General features: G+C 39.1%; 1 protein-coding gene across 4 annotated transcripts in view; it reads left to right on the plus strand.

Annotated features, from left to right (window-relative positions):
* Positions 1–21353, plus strand: part of PCGF6 (polycomb group ring finger 6) — a 32126-nt gene that overhangs the window by 9022 nt on the left and 1751 nt on the right. The window contains exons 8-12 of one of the 4 annotated variants that reach the window (XR_010606469.1): positions 3130–3228; positions 5795–5881; positions 13065–13257; positions 16737–16819; positions 17389–17616. Coding sequence is in view for 3 of the 4 variants with exons in the window: in XM_065639212.1 (XP_065495284.1) it covers positions 3130–3228; positions 5795–5881; positions 10161–10244 (270 nt within the window). In the remaining variant the exon portion in view is untranslated. Of the gene's footprint in view, positions 1–3129; positions 3229–5794; positions 5883–10160; positions 10286–13064; positions 14637–16736; positions 16820–17388; positions 17617–21353 lie in introns of those variants that run through there. The other 3 variants (XM_065639212.1, XM_065639214.1, XM_065639215.1) reach the window with 3 other exon arrangements.

Below are 21353 nucleotides of genomic sequence, written 5' to 3' on the forward strand. Positions count from 1 at the left end.
CAGAGTACTTTCAAACCTATTATTGTATAGCATCACAGAATAGGAAAAGAATGCTTCTGAGGCTACGTAATTAAAGTTTTAGTGTGAGAATGGAAACGATACTGGTGAAATTTCACCTGGGTGATTCTAGGTTGTTAATCTTGCATCTCTCTCCAAAAGGTGCTCTCTTATGGCTTTTATTGGAACCCTAAACAAAGGCAAAGACATTGTCTAAAATACTGGTTTTTGAAGAAGATTCTTAATTGTAGGGGAAAGCTTGCATAGGTTATTCAGAGGAAGCATAAAAATAGTATAATAGATTGCTATGTGCTTAAATATATAACAAAAAAATATACAGTTTGTCTACACTATACACTTCCTTAGTCATCAGAAAGCTTATTCTTTTCTCCATCCTTTCACTAACAACATTTGTTGTCTGAACGGTGGCTGTTCTGCTAAACAATTAGCGTTCCCAATCCCTGCCAAGGAATAAGACTCTTCTTCCAATACAGATCTTCTTACTGAGCTGCTTCGGTACAAGTTCATTGAGGAAGTGCACATTGTTTGCTGCCTTCATCATTTCATATCATTTCATATCACAGAATATGATGTAGTCAGAGATGCTCAGAGTGTGTCATTCCAGTATTTTGGCTAAACGTTTAGAAAACAAGACTCTGTTCAAGGGCAAGAATGAGATGTAATTTAAAATTACTCTGTATGTTGCATTTAATCTTTCATTGCATTGAAACTGTAGGACTCAAAGGATGGGATGACACAGAATAATAAAATATAAGAGACATCTAGCTGGTACAGTTAGCAGAAAAATTTTATTGTTGAAAAATTTGAAAAAAAAGCCTGTTAGTAACTTTAAATATTAATTGTCCCAAGTGTACCATTTTATTAATTTCCTTCATGTTTTCAGCTGAGTTGATTTCTAATCGATATATTTTCAGGCATGAATCTGAACCGTTAGATTTGATTGCAGTTATTCATGCTATTTTTAATAGTAATTAGATTTGTTATGGCAGAGCTTTGGAGGCAATTTCAAACTTTAAAATACAGTAATAAGAACTTTTACTAAATGCAAGTGTAGTTTCGTCAAACAAAATCAATCTGTAGAAGGGGGCAATGTTCCTGAAAATGTCTGCAGTGAATTTTCTTCATCTATTACACCCCACAGCTACCCAGCATTTTTTTTTCTTTTTACCTTTACATTTCACACTATTTTTTCATCTTCTGGCCCTTGTATCACCTCCCATCCCTCCTGCCTCATAGTTGCCCTTCTTTCTGCTTCGTTTTTTGTCCTGTTCATTTTGGGCCACAGAAGAATGACTTGTGTTGTAATACTAAAATTTGTCAGACACTTATTTCCTCTGCAACATGCCATTCCAATGCAAGTAGTATTGCCTTTTAAAAATGACACCTCGCTCAAACATCGTTAAGGAGTGTTTGTGATTCACAAAAGGGAATTTTTGTGTGTTTTTTGGGTTGTGTTTTTTTGTTTCCTTTTTAAGCCATAAGTATCCCTACTCATTTTAACTCTAGTGTTTTGAGGATGTTGAAGATGAAAGGCTACTGCCATTACTAACAGGAATAGTTCTGTGCTGCAAATAATCCTACTATCCATAGACTGAAGTGCCACTCATCTTATGGGTATATTTAGACTTGTATATCATCTATATGAGTTTTAAGAAATACCACATCTTTTAACTGGTATTTTTCTACAGCATTTTCAAATTTCTTGCTGTATGTTAAACCCCTGCTTCATTGTATCTCTTCTTCCTTTCTATCCTTATTTTCTTCACTACACTTTATATCTTAATGCTTTTTTTTTATTCCACTTCATGACCAAGAGGTTTATTCATCAGCCTTCCAAATGTTCTTTCATATGTATTTCTCATAAAACATACCTTGATCCATTTTTAGCATTGCTCTGTCCTCAGTGACCTGTTTATCTGTCTTATTTTTCTAAACTAGGTGTTGAACTTCATATATGAAGGGTTTTCAACCTTTTTTTCTTTTTTCAATGGGGAGGGGAGAGAACAGGTTACAGGGTCCATGCCCATAACCTGTGATTTATAAATACAGCAAGCATAAACTCAGCATCATCAAGCTTGCAGAAGCATGGTTGCCTAGATCATGTCTGACTGTCATTCTAGCTCTCGTGCATGAATAAATCAAACTATTGTTCCAAAGCCACAGTTATCATGAACACATATTTAAATTCATGACTGAATTCAAGGATTGTCCATGACCTTCTGACCCTTCTTTCAAATTGAAAGAATATGATGAACTTGAATAGTAAATCACAGCTGTTGAGAAGTCAACATAAAAATCCAATTAATTGACACAAAAGGTAATCCATTTATCACACTGAATGCAGTCATCTGCTCTGCCTTTGTGCCTCTTTGCTTAGCTGCCAGTATCACCAGTCAGCTGTTTAAAATTTATCCGCAGAAGAAAAACTCCTTAAAATTTTTGAGGCTGCATAAAAAATGTCTTGTTACTGCAGTCCTTGCTGTGAAAGTGTTTAGAAATTATACAAAAATATTTCAGACCAGTCTTGCTCTTGTGTTCTCGTAGTAGTGTATTTTAATTGATTCTGGAATTTCATGGACTATTAAGTTGATTCCAGCCCAAGCCATAATACTTCTAGAATGCTAAAGGACTTAAGCTCTTTGCATTATAAAATGACATGGCTTAATTATCTGAACCATGTTTGGTACACGAGCCTGATTTTTTTTTTCTTTTTTTTTTTTTTAAATAAGGAAACTTTAGGAAATCATTCACGTGCTTCTGATAAGTAAATGCTTGTGTGGGGTGTGAAGTTCTTAAAATGCTGTGTAAAGCTAATTTCTATGCAGCATTAATAGCAAGTATCATTCTCCAGTACTTCAATAGTGAAAAAGGACTGAAGTCAGTAGTTGGTTATTTTTAAAAGTTGTTATAAACAGGAGGAAGTTTGAACCTGGAGTCTTAATACATATATAGTCCTTTTCCTATGAGGTCATCTGGAAGTAGATCAGAGAAGGGTCCAGAGAATTTAAGCTGTCCCACTCTGTTATTGGGCTTTCACCTGGGTTTGGGATTTAAGAGTGATGATGGCTGAAAATGTACATTGTCTTAATATCTTACGTTTATTCTTTGCAGCCTTTGGAAAAGAAGTTTGTGCGTGTTTCAGGGGAGGCAACAATTGGACATGTGGAGAAATTCCTCAGAAGAAAAATGGATCTGGACCCTACTTGTCAGGTATCCCACTTGTAGTGGCACTTCCAAGGTCACTGATCAATGTAATGCCTGCAGTTCAGACAGAACATTTTCATCGTTCATTAGAGTCTAGAAGTAATGTTAGTTGGGGGTTTTTTTGGTTTTGTTTTTTTGGGTTTTTTTGTTTTTCTGTTTTTTTTTTTTTTTTAATGCAATAAGGATCAAAAAATGAAACGTTTGAAATGTTGTGATCTGTGAGGAACAACACTCCCAGCTCATTCGCAACGTGTTTAGATTTTCATTAGAATACTTTATTATTTGTATAGAGTTTCTAAAGAGCCACGTAAGATTTCAGCAGACGAAATTCAAAACCAAAAGATAGTGCTGTTTTAAAGATAAAACTGAGTATATAGACAGGAAAGTGTGTGAGTATGGGAGGATGTGAAGGCAGAGACAGGTAGGAGTTGAATAACAGTAAAATTTAGCTGACCGTTGAAGAGGCAAACAAGAGTTAAGAATGATACCGTGGATGGATGTGTTGAAATGAAAGGTATGGATGCAAATGTAGGCATGTGCCTCCAAATAAGAATTCAAAGGAGCAGAATATGATACAGAATAATTTGACTTCATATTTCTCAATCATTTTTATAGGAATTGCGTGTTAAAACCAGTTTTCATTTCTTTGATATGTTTCAGCAACCATTCAGTTGAGAAGGTGCAGGAGTTTCATAATGTGCAAATAATTCTTAAAGCTGTCAATTATTGGTAGATCGAGCTGATTAGGCAAATGGTGGAAGTGCTGCCTCTGGAGTTAAGGCTGTGTTTTCATACAGCAGTAACTGTCTGAGACAATACAGCATGACTGTGTGCCTCAGTAATGAGTATTTATTCATTCTGTTTACCTTTTCAGTGGTGACAAAGCAAATCAGATATAAATTATTCATGATTCTGAGGATGTATTTTCATTTGCTGGTTTCCTCTCAGTGAGAGTCTGTGTAGCTTTCAGATGGTGGTGATTAGATATTCTGAACAAATAAAAATATCCTCAAAATGAAGCTAAAGAAACTTCTTGCATTAATTTGAGGAGAAGAAATTGAATTCTGCAGTAATTACTATAGAGGCTAGAATACGTGTGAAACAGCAAAAATAACTAACCAACTTTCAAAAAAAAAATCTTTCAGGTTCTGGGTTAAATACATCAAATATGGATACTAAATATATGTGTGTGTGTACATATGAATCAATATCTAATCAATATTTAATGCTATGTCCAGATTAGTTTTTACTTGCTGGTTTCCTCCTAGAAGCTAAAAGCAGAAGTAATACTAGGCAGTTAAATCTTCTGCACATTAAGATTCAACCTAACATGAACAGAGTGTTTTGCATCGTTCTCATACTATACAATGGTGAAGTGAATTAGTCCTTTTTCAGCTGTTAAGGAGAATTCTTGTGTTCCTGATTCTCAGAATAATGCAGCACGAAGCATAAATCTTCCTCAGTGTTTTCAAGAGAGAGATAGTGGGTCAGCGTGCAGAAGAGCATGAATCCAGGGGAATTGAATAGCTGAAGCACAGAGTGCCTCATATAGCAGAAAGTGGCCATACGAGAGAATACGTAATGATATTGCAGTATGCTCCCTGACTACTGCAGTGGCAGAGCTTAGACATTTTCCTTGCAGAAAGCAGAGCGCTCATTTTCAATGCTCTTAATTCTGAGATTTTGTCATTGTAATTCACAGATGAGAGCCTTCTCATTTCCCTGTCTAGAAGTTGCTTATAAGGAAACTGTAACCAAGCTGTAGTTGAGAGAGTGTTGTGTTAGCTGCTCTAATTTGGAATGTTAGAGACTGGACTTACATTATGCACAGTGAATTCATAGTAATTTTATAAAGAAGCTTATTTTTTTCCCAAAAAATTACTGGTTTTGAGGGCAGTTACTTAACAGAATTGCCTCCTCCAGAGTTGCAGACATCATTGGCATAGTTTAGCTGCAGCAGAGGATGTTGCTTAGAATTGCTGAGTTTGCCCTTCACTTGCATCACAGAAGTATTGATTGCATTTTGAAGGAGGACTGTGTGAAGTAATTGCTGACAGTGGCATACAGTGAGCTGTTCTTTTCTATTAAAACACTTCTTCCAAACAGTCATATTAAGCAGACTTATTCATGTGTTTTCTTACTAAAGGTAAGAGTGAGGGGAAACAATGGCTCATTTTCTGTCAGTGGCACAAATGACTTGCCCTCTTTTGCAACTGATGAATGACCCTGGATGTTTGTGGGATCATTGTAATACATGATCTAAATTCTCGTTAAATTCATCACATTTATTACTGAACAGCTTTTTTCAGCGAATGCACCAAACTGGGAGTGAAACAATAAACTGTCCTCTCTGTTCCAGAAGTGAGCCCCATGTTAGAGGTGTGGGGTGGGTAGCATTAGGGCAGCATAATAGTCCTGTGCATGCTAAATACATTTGACCAACAAAGGTAAAGATGGCTTTAGTGTCTAACGTGCTAGACTTAAACTCTTCTAAAGACGTGTAAAAGGCTTTGGTACTGTTTTACTAGTCCAAAGGCAGGTTGAACTTGACCATGTTTGTCTTCTTTCACAGGTAGACATAATATGTGGTGATCACTTGCTGGAACACTACCAGACACTGAGGGAAATTCGTCAAGCCATAGGAGAGAGTGCAGTACAGGTGTGTGTGGCATCTGGGGCTTTGTTCCAGGTTTTCTATTTTACAATAGAAGACTTCTTTCTTAAGCTATCAGGTAGTACCAACTTTTCTAAATAAGTCACTTAAAAAAAAAACCTCTCCGGCTTATGAAAAATTTTTTTTATATTGTAAATAGAGTTGAGAAGTTTACCATGTGCTAAGAGTGTTCTTGATGCTTGGATGATGTTCTGGATATGAGCTTTTTTGGTGGGTTTTTTTCTATTCTGAAACAAGTTGCTGTCTTATCAATGATAAATTATACCAACATTTCTTTCAATTAACATTCATTGTTTTCCTCCCTGGTAATTCCATCTCTTTAAGAAATCAAAGGGCTGAAGCATCCTGAATAAAGCTGTCCTTGTGACTGGGTCAGGGGAATAAACTTGCTCATAAAAGCACAAACCAAAGACACACAGTAATGAATGCAATTAATATGCTCAATGCATATTATACCGGTCCTGATCACAGCATGAGTGTATAGTCAGCTGCTTCTTGTTGATAATTTACTGTCTTAAGGACTGCTGGTTCTGCAAATAAGAAAGCATTTTTTTTATTTCCTTGGGAATCTTTTCAAGCATGTTTATAATGGGAAAGGTCACAAAATTTTAGAAGTGCAGCAAAAACAGTGAAGTAGTCTAGCCAGTGCATAGTAAAATGTAGATATAAAATCGTGATGTATGGTAAACTGTAGATTAATCTAAACTTGGAAGTCTGAAAAGTTAATGTTTAATACGGGGGGAGAAGTGGGAATTAGATTGGTATTCTATTTGAAAAGCAATCTAAGCACACGGCAGAAAGGCTAAAATAGTAGCAAATTCAGTTCTCTACTTGTTTGCGCACATACATGCACCATCTTTTACATTTCAATTTCCTGCTGAGCCCTTTCATGGTACAAGGGGGCTTCTGTGTCAGGGCAAGAAGTGGAAAGCTGATTTCAAGGTATCTTGGACATTGCATCACCAGTACCTGATTTGAGTAACCAGGAGTGATCCCCATGGTCAGGGCAGACATATGTGGCTCGTGCTGATTAGTGTTAGCAGACATGAAAAATCTTTGAGGCTTATGGTGTGTACCTGTTTCTGCAGTGAAAGGCAATAAATGCCATACTTGATGTCTTAGCTGTTTATATAATAAGAAGAAAAAATGAAAACGTACCTAACCTGTTTTGGGGTGCAGGGGATAGAAGCCACGAGGAAGTGGCACTGGTAACAAACTTGCTTCTAAGGTAATGACTTCATTTTTAAGTCAATGCAGCAATCAACGCATGGTGATGGAAGTACCCTCTAGTAAAAGCATCAGTAAATAAGAGGAAGATGATTTATTTCTCAATTCAGGGCTATAGTCAAATGTACATGCTTTTAGACTTCATCTTAGCACAAAAGCTTTTAATGTATGAAAAATGCTCTTGGAGAAGAACTTTAAGGAAAACAGCATCAGTTCCATTTCTTGTGAGAAATGGATCTGCCTAGTTGGAGTTTAGTGTCTCTCATTTCTTGTCAGAATTGGGTCTGCCTGATTGATGTTTAGTGGCTAAGTACTAGTCAGCAGCTCTGCAAAAAGAACAGTTATCTCAGCATACATTCTCCAGTGATGTTTCAAGTCTCATTATTATAAAATCAGTACACTAGTGATAAACTCTTGCAAGCCTGCTCTCTTATGCAAACAAACAGAAAAAGGTCTTTGCTTTTTGTGAAGTCTTGTGCTTTCATAATCACTTTTGTCAGGGAATTTGAAAGATCAAGTTCATCTTTAATTTTTCTTATTTTATTTGTTTTTTTACGAAACCTCTTAGGGTGCCAAATAGTTAGAGTAGGAATGTTGCAAATAAACCACAGTTGCTTCTTTTTTGATATTGAAATAGTTGCGACATTTTCATGTTTTATAGTCTCACGTTATATTTTGAAGAAATCAAGAAGACGCATTTCTAGGATTAAAAAAAATCGGAAAATGTTTTTAGATAATTATTCGGGGCGGGGGGGGAGAAATTAAGAGTTCAAGTCTAAAAATGGCAGGGGTTGTTTTTTTCACCAAGACCTGAAATTCAATGAGGGCCATAATTGTCCTGGCCCAGTGAGACTAGAACTACAGAGGAACATTTGATGGATTTTTGGATTAAGTTCCAAGGACGTCTCGTGACATCATAACCTTCCAACCTTTCCAAAAGATTCTTGGAGCTTGGAATGCCCCTGACAGCTCTTGCTAGGATGCTGAAGTGCTCCTCAAAAGTGCCAGTGTCATTTACCAGTTTCTGAGGTTCATTGTAGGTGCTTCATGCGAAGAAAATAGCTTCAGTAGCTACTTATGCAATACAAAGTCATTTAAAGGAATAAACATTGGGATTTTTTAAATAGATTAATAGAGTCAACTGTTGGAGGAGAAAAATAACTGCTCTTCTGAATCACATTTTTCACTTGCAAGTTCATTCATGTCAGCAGTTATTCTTTTTGCTGAGAAAAGTGATTTAAAAGCAGATAAGTTTCTCTTTGCCAAAGACATTAAGTTTAACATGTGTTCTTTGGCAACATTTACATTGGAAGTTTCTTCCAATGCGATGCAGCATAATATATGTTGTGTGTAATATATTTTTCTGGGCCATAATCACTGTAATTTTTAGGGGCTTTTTGTTCCTCTTGAGTGGTTCTTAAATGCCCAAGATTGTTTTGTGAAGATTTTTGGTATTTTTTTCCCTACTGAGTAACAATTTGTAGTGATGCCTTACAGCCTCAGTAAATTAAAGTCTCCTGTATGTGTAAACTAGCAGGATTTTAGTTGTTCTGAATAACTATGTGCCTTTCCGACAGGTGTGGTAAGATCAAGTATGATCTGATGGTAAAACAGATATTCTTCATATGTGCTGCATAGTAACCTGTTTGGGTTGTTTTAACTGGAGTAAACAGGCAACTGATTTTAGTGGTTGAATGTAGAAAATTAACGTGTTACTTTCTGAGTAGTGGATAAAAGGCTAAAAAAAATCAGGAATAAATCCTGTTCGATCTTGTAGATCTCAAGATATTTTAACGTTTCTGAAATTGGGTTGTTGGTTGAATCTTTCTAATTACTTGGAAATAGGATTTCTAACTCTGTTTAGGGCAAAAACATTAAAAAATTGCTGCACAGAATTTATAAAAAAAGAAGCAACTTTGCTTAATTTTTAAAACAGTGTAAAACTTGTGGAATTTACTGCAAGGAGAGATCAAAGGCATTGATAGAATTTTTTTTAAAGGCTCAATTTTGTTGCCAGGCATTGAGATTTACCTGTAATTAAGAGTTTGATCAAATAGCTGAGGAAGGAATCTTGTTATTAACTATATAATGTAATTTCTTCCTTGCATTACTTTCTTCCTCTCTGCTGCATAAATGCAACATGATCTGAGCTGGTGGTTGTTTTCACTTGTCTGACACTGGCCTCTTCAGAGCTCTGCATCACTGACGGATTTAATGAGCTCACACATGGGAAAAGCTAAAAAGAACAGCTCCTTTATGTCCTTGGCCCTTGGCAAAGAGGTCTTGCAGATTATAATGCTCTCTTTGTAACTCTCACCTTTTTGTAACCAAACACCATTATAATTTTTTGGTCTCTCCTGAGTTAAGCAGTAAGAACTGTGATCTAATTTAATTACTGTGACCCTCTAGCACACATCTGCTATAGAAGTGTTTTACTCTTTGCTATGGGGATATTGAATTTGGGAAGTGGCCCCACTTTTTCTTGCAGCTGCTTTTACAACATCAAAAGGTGTATATACTGTGACGTTTCTGTCTGTCAGTTCCACTCTAAAGTTTATAGTTGGGTGTAACAGGTAGGATCCTTTCCTCTTTTTTTTTTTTTTTTTTTTTTACATCAGGTTCACAAATGTATGGCAAAGAACAATGGAGAGTTTTTCTGGAAGAAAGGCGCTTTTTTTTTTTTTTAGGTGTGTCTGAGCTACCTTATTTGAGATTTGTAATAAGCAGCAAGAGCTTATTCTCTGTTTGAATTTCCTTTTAAGAACAGTATCTAGAAAAAGCAGCTGAACATATATAAAAATGTATAATACTTAAAAAGTGACAGATTACAGAGTAAGCAGTGCCAGTACTGGGTTAACTCTCAACTTCTCTTTGTATAGAAGGAATTGTAGTGAGTTTGGCCTTCGGTTTAACAGGGATATATCCTGTGTAGGTAGATAATTTCTTGATATGTCCTACTGCCAAATTACCATTTGAAAACTCATTTGTTAAATAATAAATTGTAGCATTGTCTTGTATAAATATTTCTTTCCTTTAGGAAACTCTGCATGAACGGAAAACTTGCTTTGACCACAGTTCTTCAAAAAAAGGACGTTTGAATGCATCTTATTTTCTCTATTGAAGTAGCTACCAGGCACAAAGAGGAAGTTTACGTTTCTGAAGGTGTAACAACATGCTGTGTGCCAAGACATTCATAAGTAACTTCATAGTACCTGTTCTACCTAACAAGAAATGAGGACAATCAGGATCCTATCTTCATATTGAAATGCGGTCATCCCACTTTATACTGGGCACTGAGTAAATGAGTTAAAGCTCCTGCCTCCTCTTTTATCCTTTTATGAGTCAGCAGTGGATTTCTGGTTATTAACAGAATGAGAAGGTGAAGGAAAGTTAGTAAGCTGACACTAATAACACAGGAATAAAATACAGGGTGTTTCAAAAAGATGGACCCAGTTTCAAAGATACAGTGATTTCAGATTAGGTACATATTTTTTAAAAACCCTGTAGTTTTTTTTCCATTCCGTTCTGTTGAAGTTAAGGTTGACTGGCATCTACTCTCCAGCAGGCCCTCCTTTCTCATCTTAAGTATCCTTTAAACAGAAGTTAAGCTGCATGGAACTCACAAAGCATGTTTGCTGTTGCTCTGAAGCTGTTTGTATCACCTGTAGAGTTAGGAAACATGTATATTTGCTGTAGCCTGAACATGATCTCTTCGATAGGTGTTTTAATGTGCTGTCCTTTTTTTTCCAACTTGACCCTTCTGGTTGTTTTTGACAGTTGAATACTTCAATCCACTTTTCTCAGTGCCTGCATTTTTAATCCCTTTTTTACAGATTTTCAGTCATGATCTTATGATTGACATCGCCATCTCCAGTGATGCAAATTGGGTTTGATTTCCCTTAGATTTGACTTGTGGATGCCAGAAGTTTGTAGATTTAAAAGTGACAGACCACATTCATAAAAGAAAAATCATCAGAAGATGCTTGCTACAAAGCTACTTTGGCTTAGGGCTCAGGAAATTCCTGAGAAAGGCTTTTGAAATTCGAAAATTATATAAAGAGGTAGCATACTTGCCCTTTTCATATGCTTTTATCTAGACTTTCACCATGGGGGCAGGTAGCCATTTGATCTGTCCTGGTATGGCCATTCTTAGAACTTTACATTTTAATCTTTTTAAAATATTGGCTCCTTTTTTAGCGCTCTCTTTTCCTGTCTTGGAATATTAATCTCCTCTTTAAGTACATGACAAAGTCTGTAGCCAGGAGCAGTTTCAGGTCCTACTAAAAGAGCGTGTTGGCTAAACTGATCAAAGTATCACCATTGTAGATCTGTTCTCCCTTGTTATGAATATGTTTTCTTTCACCGTCACATTTGAAAACTCCAATAGCTCTTCCACTTTATTTTTCCCTTGAAAATACTATACTGTACTTCCTTTTTTTCCCCCTAGAACAGTAGCTTTCTTTCCAGTGGCATCATTTAGCTGCCAGACAAAGAAACTAATGGTAGAAGAATGAGTAAAACAATTCTACACAGCAGCAATTAGGGTGGTTTTCTGCTGAAAGAGCTTTGTGGTGCTAGAGACAAAACAAGGCTATTTTTCTAGTAAGAGATCATGTTCCAGACAGAACATAAAGGTATTGATAGGCACTGTCTGAAAAGAATTCCCAAGGGAAGAAAAAAAGCATGTCATGGAGGTGTGGAAAAGCACGTTCTCTTCTCTTGAGTCTTTTTGAGATCCGTTTCTTAATGTTAAATTTTCTCCGATGCAAAATGGCTCTGATTTTTTGAGTAATTGAAGGTACACCAACCAGTCAAAAGCATTTTTACATAGATAACAAATTTTTGTTTAAAAATACGTGTATTCTTCCAAAACACTGTGATTAGACTAATATAGTGCTTTCTACTGATAATGTATTATAATACAGAAAGTGGCAGCAGTCTTGTTACTGCGCGTTTGTTGTTGGGGTTATTTTGTAATTAACTTTTCTATTAAAGATTTTTATTTAATGTGCTGGTATACCTCCTCACACAGAACTGTGTATCTTCTCTGGAATATATCTCAGGTTCTATGTGTTAATAGACAAAAACGTCTGAAGCAAAATATGGTTGAAGTTCTAACATGTCAGTTGTGATTAATGCAGTTCTCTTCAAAAGAAAACTTTTATTAAAGCCTGTCCATATAAATAGGTCTAATGCAACAAGTCAGATTCCCAGTGGATCAATAGTGGAAGCAGACTGTGTGTGAATTAAGTGACATAAGTGAGACTAATGAGTTGGGAAGTGTCCTGTTTCACAGGTGAAAGATTTCTTTATTATGTAGAGCAGTCTTGGAAGATGAGAAACATGACTAACAGTTTGTTTTGGTTTGGGGTTTTGGGGGGAGTTTTGGTGGATTTGGTTAGTTGTTTTTTGTTGTATGTGTTTTGGTTTTTTGTTTGATTGGGTTTTTATCCCTTATATTCGTTACTTAATGAATGTGTAGCAGTAGTCTGGGCTTTTCCAGTACAGCTTTTGGCAGCACCTTCTAGAACTGCTTCAGTGTTTTGTTTTGGTGGTTTTTTTTCCCTCTTTTTTTTTTTTTTCCTACCTCACAGTATCATCTGGAAAGCAGCATGAATTGTAAACAAGACCCTATTGTATGAGGATAACATAATTCCATTTTAATTTTAAAATAAAAACAAAGTACCAAATTTTACCTTTTTTAAATTATTATTTTAAATTCCTTGTCCATCTCAGAGAGCGGAGGGGAGTATAATTATTTGCCTTGATATTTCAAAACTTGTATTTGCCATATGAAAGGGACATGGTATAAAACAGTGAGAGAGACTGAAGCTGAGGTTCTGTTGCACAGTGAATGTCGTACCAGGTGGAGACAGAAATGCCTCGTGGAGGAGGTGAAGTGATATGATAATACAGTTTCTTTCTTTTCTCTTCTCTCTAGGATGGTTTACTTGTACTGCACTATGGCCTGGTAGTATCTCCACTAGCTGTGACTTAAAGATCACTAGAACATCAGAAGGCAAAAGAATCCGGCTTGTCAAGCTTCGTCACTGCTGTTTTTCACCAAAGAAGGTCATCATATCTCCTGTGGCAGGAAGCAAGTAAAAGGAACCACTGCTAACTGCTGTATGCTTGTAAGTTAGTGTCTGACATTACCACTGTAAAAAAAATTACAGCTTCTGTAAGTACAGCTATAGATGTTGCTATGTTTTGTGTTACAAATTACTGTCTTCAAATTTCACTCAGCTCAGGGAATTTAAATGCTCAGAATAGCTGCCTCTTTTTTTTCACTTTCTAAAACCACAAGATCTCACAAGGTGAGCAGTCTTTTTTTTTCCTCTAAGCTATAAGATACTGCTTACTTTTTAAGTGTTTAGAGCAGTGCTCTCAGGGATGTTCTTCAGTGGGCAGTATAACTTATTCTGGGGAGGAGACAGTCATTTGCCTAAAAAAAAAAAATAGTAACATGATCATCTGTCTTGGGATGCGATTTGGGGAGAGGAAGGAAACAAAAACATAGACCAAAATAGGTAGAAAATGATGCATCATAAGCATTGTTTTTTGAGAAGTAGCATTAAATTTAGTTTTTCGTGAAGAAAGACAATTTTGTTTGCACTGGAAATATATTTGCTGGTAGTTTGGCTTATACCAAATGGTGGCTCATGCATCTCTAGTCTTAAATGGAGATGAGCTGGCTATAAGCTGGTTAAACTATGCATGAAAAAAAAGTAAAAGTAGCACCTCTTTCTGCCTGCTTGCCGTATGTAAAATAATCACTGTCAGCCTGATTCTGCAGTCATGTAAAATCTGTTGACTGGCAGGAGCATCAACCTTTTCACTTCAGCACATTTCTTTCTAGCAGCAGTGGTAGCTTTTCGCACTCCTTCTAATATGTATTAGTGCATTGTAGTGGAAACCAGGGCTCAGTAATGTAATACTTGTCTGTTGCTACCAGATTCACAGAGGATATTAGGTAACTTTGAACATATTAAAATACTAGGTTTTGTGGCAACTGTAATACTTCAAATTCTGTTCTGTTTAAGATTTCTTGCGCAGCATTAAGGACCAGAGCCTTGTGTGTCATGGTCTTGTTGCATACAAGGTCATCAGTGCCGGGGATTCACGACAGCTCCTGTCATGCGCCAGGCACCCCTCATTCCCTATATCAGTGTAGGGAAGGGGAGGAGGTTCCTTTTTAAGGAGGTTCAGGGCACCTAAGTTGGCTCAAATGCACTTGCTCACTGTCCACCTAAGAGGACTGGCATCCTTTGTCTAAAGAAAGCTTTCATGAATCCTTCCTCAGGTTTTTACAATAAACATTCAGTTTTGCCTCTGAAGATGACACCATAAGAAAAAGTTATTTGAAGTAATACTTGTGATGCTTCTAAAAAATGTAACAAAAATATTTCTAGCTACGAATTCCTATTTTACCTTTAAAGTTTGTATAAAAGTAGTGTTTAAAATGCAGCAGAAAGTGAGATTATTTTGTAAACACTTTGTGAGTTGTGTTGATAAGAGATTATATATTGTAACAGTAAAATAAACTTTATTTTAGCCAATTTAAAATTGAGCTCTTATATGTCGGTGTCATGTTCCCTATGTCAGCCTCAAAATTAATAGCAAATGATACTGAAACTGCTGGATATGCTCTGGGGTTATTCAAATGACAAATTTCAATTAGGGGCTTGCAGGGTGATGGGTAGTTTAATACCAGAATCTCCACTGGAGCTAACTGTGCGGCATCGTTTGCTGAAGTACTATGTGATTTCTGGGACTTTCATTTTAATGAGGATTTCAGTGAGAAATAGGTCAGTAAAGATGTCAAGATAATTTTTTTTTAGCCCAGATACAGGGGAAATAATCCTGAGTAGTTACAGAACCCCTTTTTTCCTCCATAACAGTGTAGTCACCTTTTACATTGCAAATTCTCCCCTAATTCAGGCTTGAACTTCATGTCTACAGAAGGGCTTATTTTCAAAGTTTAACAGCTATGTAGAAGCTGATAGTTAATTTAAATTAATGTCATTCTAGGATACTACTGACTTTTGCATAGCCTCAAGATGACTCTGCTGCCCCGGCTCTGATGTCAGTGTCAGTTTCTGGGGGTTTTTCGTGGTTTTGTTTGGTTTTTGGTTTGGGGTGGTTTTGTGTGGGTTTTTTGTTTGGTTATTGTTTATCTGTTTTTAAAAAAGGACTTCTGCAATATCTATAAGGAGATATTTTCTGTAGGATAAATCACATGCCAGCTAAAATGTAGAAGGCCAAGTCTTTCCACATCATTCCTTCAGTGGTTTAATGAGGAGGATGGAATCTCTGTTGCCTGTGGTATTTTGATATGAATGCTTAGTGACCTCTTCTTTCCCATTTGTCTGCCTCTCTCTTGATTTCTTTCTCACCTGCCTTCAGAAAGCATATTCTTAGCTTTGTTTTACTCGCTGAACATCCTGCTTTCTGTCACCCCGCAGCGCACCCTGAAGGCACTGACGTTTTCTCTGCTCTCCGGTGCCTGCAACACCCCTGGGGCTCCGCTTGGCACCTCAGTGTGCAGCAGGGTGACCTTTGGCTGTGGGCTCTGTGGTTTCCTGCATAAAGATAATCGGTCTGCTTGCTTCAAAATGTGCCAATCTTCTTTCAGCTCTCCTGCTGCTGCTTTATTTCTGTTGGTCTCCTTTTAACCTTGGCTTTCCTCCAGTCACTTTTGGTCCTGATGATAGAAGAGCTGCTGTAACCACAGGCCGTCTATGGGGTGGCATCTCTGTCCTCATGGGATGTGAGCCAGCTTTGTGCTCTGGAAGCAAGGGAAGGTGTGCCTGGACTCATTCATTATTTTACAGCCACTATTGTTTCTTCATTTGATGAAATAATTCTGGTTTTATTTTCTGGTTACCTACTTAGCAATGTCATGGCTAACACGGATCTTAATTAAGTACTGCTTGTACTGCTGCATAAGTCTGAGTCGCTTTACAGATCTGCAAACTCCCAGCAAGAGGAGATGGTGAACCCTAGTGTCAGGAGCTCTTATAAATGCAGAATCCAGCTACAATCAAGTCAAGAGCATTGAGTCATGTTGGTTATGTTCTGCTGGTTTTCTTTGTGTTTAATACAGATTTAGTGTAATAAGAAAAAACTGAAGACACTAGTGAAATGTCCAGCTGAGCCCTCTAAATGGAGGGATGCTATGTGGCAATGTATAACATTTATGTTCTGAACACCGATATTGCACCCAGCCTTGATCTGCATTGCCACCAGACTGTGACACACATATGAGCCAGGAGAACCCCGAACACTGATTTCCATAGATGTGAAACAACCACTGAGTTCTACTAAAAAATAATTCAGGCTTGTCTAATACTAGTCTGTGTTGAATTTATTTTCAGGGAATCATCAGGCATTCATGTGCAATGATTTATGTCAATGCATGTTAAGTCTCTGACAAATTAAAATTACATCCCTGGCATTTCTGTTTTCCCTTTTTTTCAGTGTGGTGTATCATTATTATGAAATTCGTGCTCCATACAAATAGTAGGGAGGAGGATTTACTCCAGCAGTTGGGAGAGCGCCTATTAACAGAGACAATAGGAGGTTTTCTGTATTACATCTCTATCTTTTAAAGGGAGATGGTCGAGTTGTCCACTTGAATCTTCTAAAATGCTGCGTGCTCAATGGAGTGCACCAGGTGCCAGCCTGAATGTTCAGGTACTTTAAAATATACTTATTCTGCTGTGATAGATACTTGCTGAGAGGTGGAATGTTGCAAATGGCACATTCTCATGCCTTTTGCTTTTTATTTGTTTTTCTACCTTCTCCTTCTCTGTAACCTTGACTAGTTCAGCACAAAGAGAAGCAGCAAGGTGATCATATGTTGAATCTTACTCATGTCATCTTTAAGACACCCTTGCTGAATGAGCCAAGGGATATTTACATTTGCTGAGGTTTCAGACAGTTGCCATAGATACAGATTTAATCAGTGAACAGGTCAAATTTTATTATTCTTGAGAGATAAATGGTAATCCATTTATCCATGAGGTGAAATGCAACATTGATTGGCTGTCCTGCAGCTGCATAATTCTTGCTGGAGCTGTATCACCGTCTTTACTGGGTTTTGATTTAGTATAACAACAATATATTTGTTTTGAAGCAGCAGTGATCTGCAGAAGAAAAGAAGAAATATTTCTCAAAGTGGAAAGGAGAGCTTATATTTTCTAATTGCTTGTTAAGATAGTCTATTTGGAAATGAAATATTAAAATGTCTGTTTTTTTCCAAGGGAGCCATTAACAGTGGAAAAGTGGGTGGTGGTGCTTGGCAAAGAGCGAGAAAAATAGCGTGTTCCTGGGAGAGCTGCTTTGGCGCCCGTTTCACCTGGTGCTGGGAGGCAACCAGTCATTCCAAGGTGCCACCATGTGCTCAGAGCACGCTGCTCACAAAGCATTTCTGTACCTTGTGGTCACGATAAACCATTGTGTCCTTTCTTGCAAATACTGGAGACTGAAAGGTAAGAACTCAGGTAGGAAGCCAAACACCCTTCACGAGAACCTGCAATCTTCTCCTTCTTCCTCTTGGGACATGGGAAAACATTTCCCTTGTTGATGGCAATAAAATAACAGATCATTTGTGTGCCACAACATGCAGAACAGGAGCAGTGGTGTCTTCCTCTGCATGAGCGGGTAACCTGAACACAGGGGCACCTTCGTTCTCTTTTCAGCTCTGTCCTTGACTTGCTGTATGACCTTGAGCAGAGTTCTTCACTTCTCAGCTCTGTCCCTCCAGAGCAATTATTTCTATAAAGCACTGTGTGTGTCAGCTCCATGCTACTGCTGGGTACGTGAGGGCAGGCAACTAACAGACAACTATTGAGATCCCTTTCATGAATGCAGGTGTAACAGTACTGGGAACAGTATCTGTTACCAAAGCAACCACGTGTGTTTCTTTTGAAGACTTCACTTTTATTTGTTTAAAATTTTGTGAAGTGATAAACATCTGGGCTGAATTTGTTGTGCTGCAGGTTGTTCCAGCTACAAGTGGGTTGATTTAGTTATCTATGGAGAAGTTCAACCTAAAGGATTCAGCTGGTTTTAAGAAACAAGTAGCTGTTGAACAGTTTAAAAAAATAAATAAGCTTGTTTCATTCTGGGGTGGGCTTTTGGGGTTTGGGGTTTTTTTGCCTTTACAGCTTTGTCTTTTGGTTGCAGAGGAGTGCACAATGAAAGTTACCTTGGTGTTGAGGCATTCATGACCTCTGCCCTCTGAATGGGTTTTCTGGTGTCTGAAAAGTTGAGCTTCCCTTATTAATGAGTGTTTCACCCATGCACCTGCTTGCGTGAAACTTGGAGGAGTTTGGTATATTTGGACCTTCAGCTCTTTCAGATGTGTCTGAAGCTAAGCTGATGAGCATAAAAAATGACTGGGGAAGGGTTTAGGGGTAAAGGAGACATTCAGTCACAGTATGATCCTGTAATCCTTGCTTCCTTAAGAATCTAGCCTGAGTATTTTGGCTTGCTGAAACATTTTGGCTTGATTTAAGCATTGCCAGGCATTCTTATTCATACAGCTCTCAGGCCTCTTTGCTAGACTAGGAATTTGCTAATGAGGTGTCTTGTGTCTGGGGCTTGGGAGGTTTTTTTGCATTTCCATTGAAAATTTGCCTAAACTTAATGATGTTCTAAGCCTCAGTGCAAACGAAGTTTTCCAGTCTGACCTCAGGTTTTCCAAATGACATCTCCAAACAGCTTGTTCTTACAGACCACACTTGGGTCTGTGCATGTTCACCATCTCAGACAATGACTACGTGTGTGTCAGAGCATTTACGAAGCTGCTCTGGGCACAGGGGAGCTGGGAGCTGGTGTCTCCTGTGTTCCTGGGGCTTCAGGCAGCAGCAGCTGCCTCTGTTCAAAGGCAAAGGAGCTGAGCTGACCCCACTGTGATAGGAATGGACTCTGGTGCCTCTGTTGTGTCAGAACTGATGCTCACAGCACCCCGAGAGCTTTGCTCCCATCTACAAGCAGCAAGTGGATGTATGCCTAGCACTCTGGAATTGCACTCTGAAATTTTCTGGGTATTTCCCTTCCATCTAAGCAGGTATGACTGTGTTTAGTGAGAACACTGCTCCTGCTTCTTGTTATTATGGACACAGTCGAGCTCCAATAGAGCAGCCACTTCTGGGCAGCAATGTCTTTGCGGTACATCCTGCTTTAACAAGGATATAATTGTTTGTCACGGAGTTGCAGGTTCTTCTCTGGTTTATCTGGGTTTTGGATGAAGACTCCTGCCCAGGCTGCAGGAGTGCATCCCTCCTGCCCCATAATTGCAGACCCCAGCTCTGCAGCCCTTCTGGTTCAGCTGGAATCTACTGGGACAGGACAGGGTCAATGAGCCGCCTCTCACTCCACGCCCAGCAGTGCCCTGTTGGCATGTTACACTGCATTTGCCAAGTGATCCTTACTCCCATATGCCTGAGAAGATTTGCATGAATGAGCTGGAATTGCTCATGCTATTATGATACAAACTTTGCTTCAAAGTGTCAGACCCCACTGATGTGGACATTTGGTCATTCAGATGCATCTGTTCAGCTGCTGACATTAGGGCTCTACGTGGGTCACCCACAGGGAAAAGAAGCTCTTCTCCTTGAGGACATCTCTGTGCTCAGAGCTGGATGGATCCAGCCCAAAGGTTCTGGAAGAGACGTTGCTCTAAATTGCCTATTGATTCCTTCTTGCAGAATGACAGGGTTCTCCCCCAGCCTGGAAAAGGAGATGTTTGCATTCCTGCCAAAGGAAGATGTTTGAGGGTTTTGTCTTTGGCTGCTTTTTCTTTGGCTTATTCTTTAATGAATTCCAGTATCTGGACAAGCATCATTAGCAAAACTTCTCCGTGTGCAGCAACTCTCTCTGTTTTTAAGGAGCTGTACATCTCAGTGCAAACAGTTGTTGCAGGAACAACTGTCCAGGATAATGATGGTTCCAGGATCCCTGGTTCCAGGGACCACAATGGCTCTTCCACCACTGGAGCAGCAGGAGAGTGACCTGGGCCTGCCCCAGCCAACATTCCAGGCTGCACAGACTGTCCCATCTCACCTACATGGCAACAAAACAAGTAGAGCTGGGCAGCCCCAAAGCACAGCTGCATGGACCACAGACCAGCATCTCCATCCAGGGAAAAAAACAACCAGGCAGCCCTGTGGTGAGAGTTTGCACCCCTGTGTGGAGGCTGGAGTTCTTCCCAGCATTGAAGGCAGCGCAGCGTTGTGGAGTAACGGCCGCTCTCTGGTTCTTCTTAAGCCGAGGGTGCGGTCTGTGTCCGCAGCTGCCTTTTATCTGAGAGGCTGAGGTTCTGCAGAGGTATAAATCTTTAAGCATCTGCAGTGTGACTCACTCCTTTTCTCAGGCAGCCTTGGTGTTTAACCCAGTAAGAAAGATGGGACCACAAAGGAGGATTTATTGCCCTGTTCCAGCTTAGTGCTCCACTGTAGAAGCCTTCTGGTGCGTATAAGCAGGCAGGTGAAAGGAGTGACCCTGAAGAAGACAGTGGTAGAAAAGGAGGCCTGGATGGAGACAGCTGGAAGTCAGCATTGGCAACATGCTAAGCCGGGCTCATCCCTTTCTGCTGTCATTGTTCTTCTAGAGATGAGGAGAGTGTAGACATGGGCCTCCCTTAGCGTAAGAAGGGGCCACGTGTTGCCATGTGTTGAATGAGGAGTTCAGCCTTCTCACCCAGGAGCTGCAGCCATCTGGGGCCCACAGGGTCTGGGTAGATGGAGCTCAGCGTGCCTCAGTTGGGCATTAAGCAGTCCCTTCTCTGTCCTGCAGCTGAAATGGGCTGAGCCTTGGGAAATGCCCAGAACAAGCTGTCCCCAGGGGCTGTGTCTGCACTGGGATACCAGGGTCCCACAACACAGACATTGTGGCCAGAGGCTGGACATGGGGAGCTGGGAGGCTGCTGCAGAGCTGGGGGCAGCCCTGGCCCCCTTTGGGAGCTTTTCCCTTGCAGCACAACACCTGGATTCAGGCTCTGTCCTTCAGCAAAGTGGGGTGTCTCCCTCCTGTAAGGGCTCTCTCTCACCCCCAGTCCTGGGAGGGTGTTTGTGGGGCTGGTCAATCACTTGCTGCTATCAGTGTACTTACAGGCTCTGAGGTGCCAAGCTTTAAGATCACAAGGACAAAGCCCATCAGAGGGGCTCTCAAAACCATAAGGTAATCTAAAATCAGCCTGCTCCTTTCTAGTGTATCCTAAACG

The sequence above is a fragment of the Caloenas nicobarica genome, chromosome 7, assembly GCF_036013445.1.
Source record: "Caloenas nicobarica isolate bCalNic1 chromosome 7, bCalNic1.hap1, whole genome shotgun sequence".
Classification (NCBI taxonomy): Eukaryota; Metazoa; Chordata; class Aves; order Columbiformes; family Columbidae; genus Caloenas; species Caloenas nicobarica.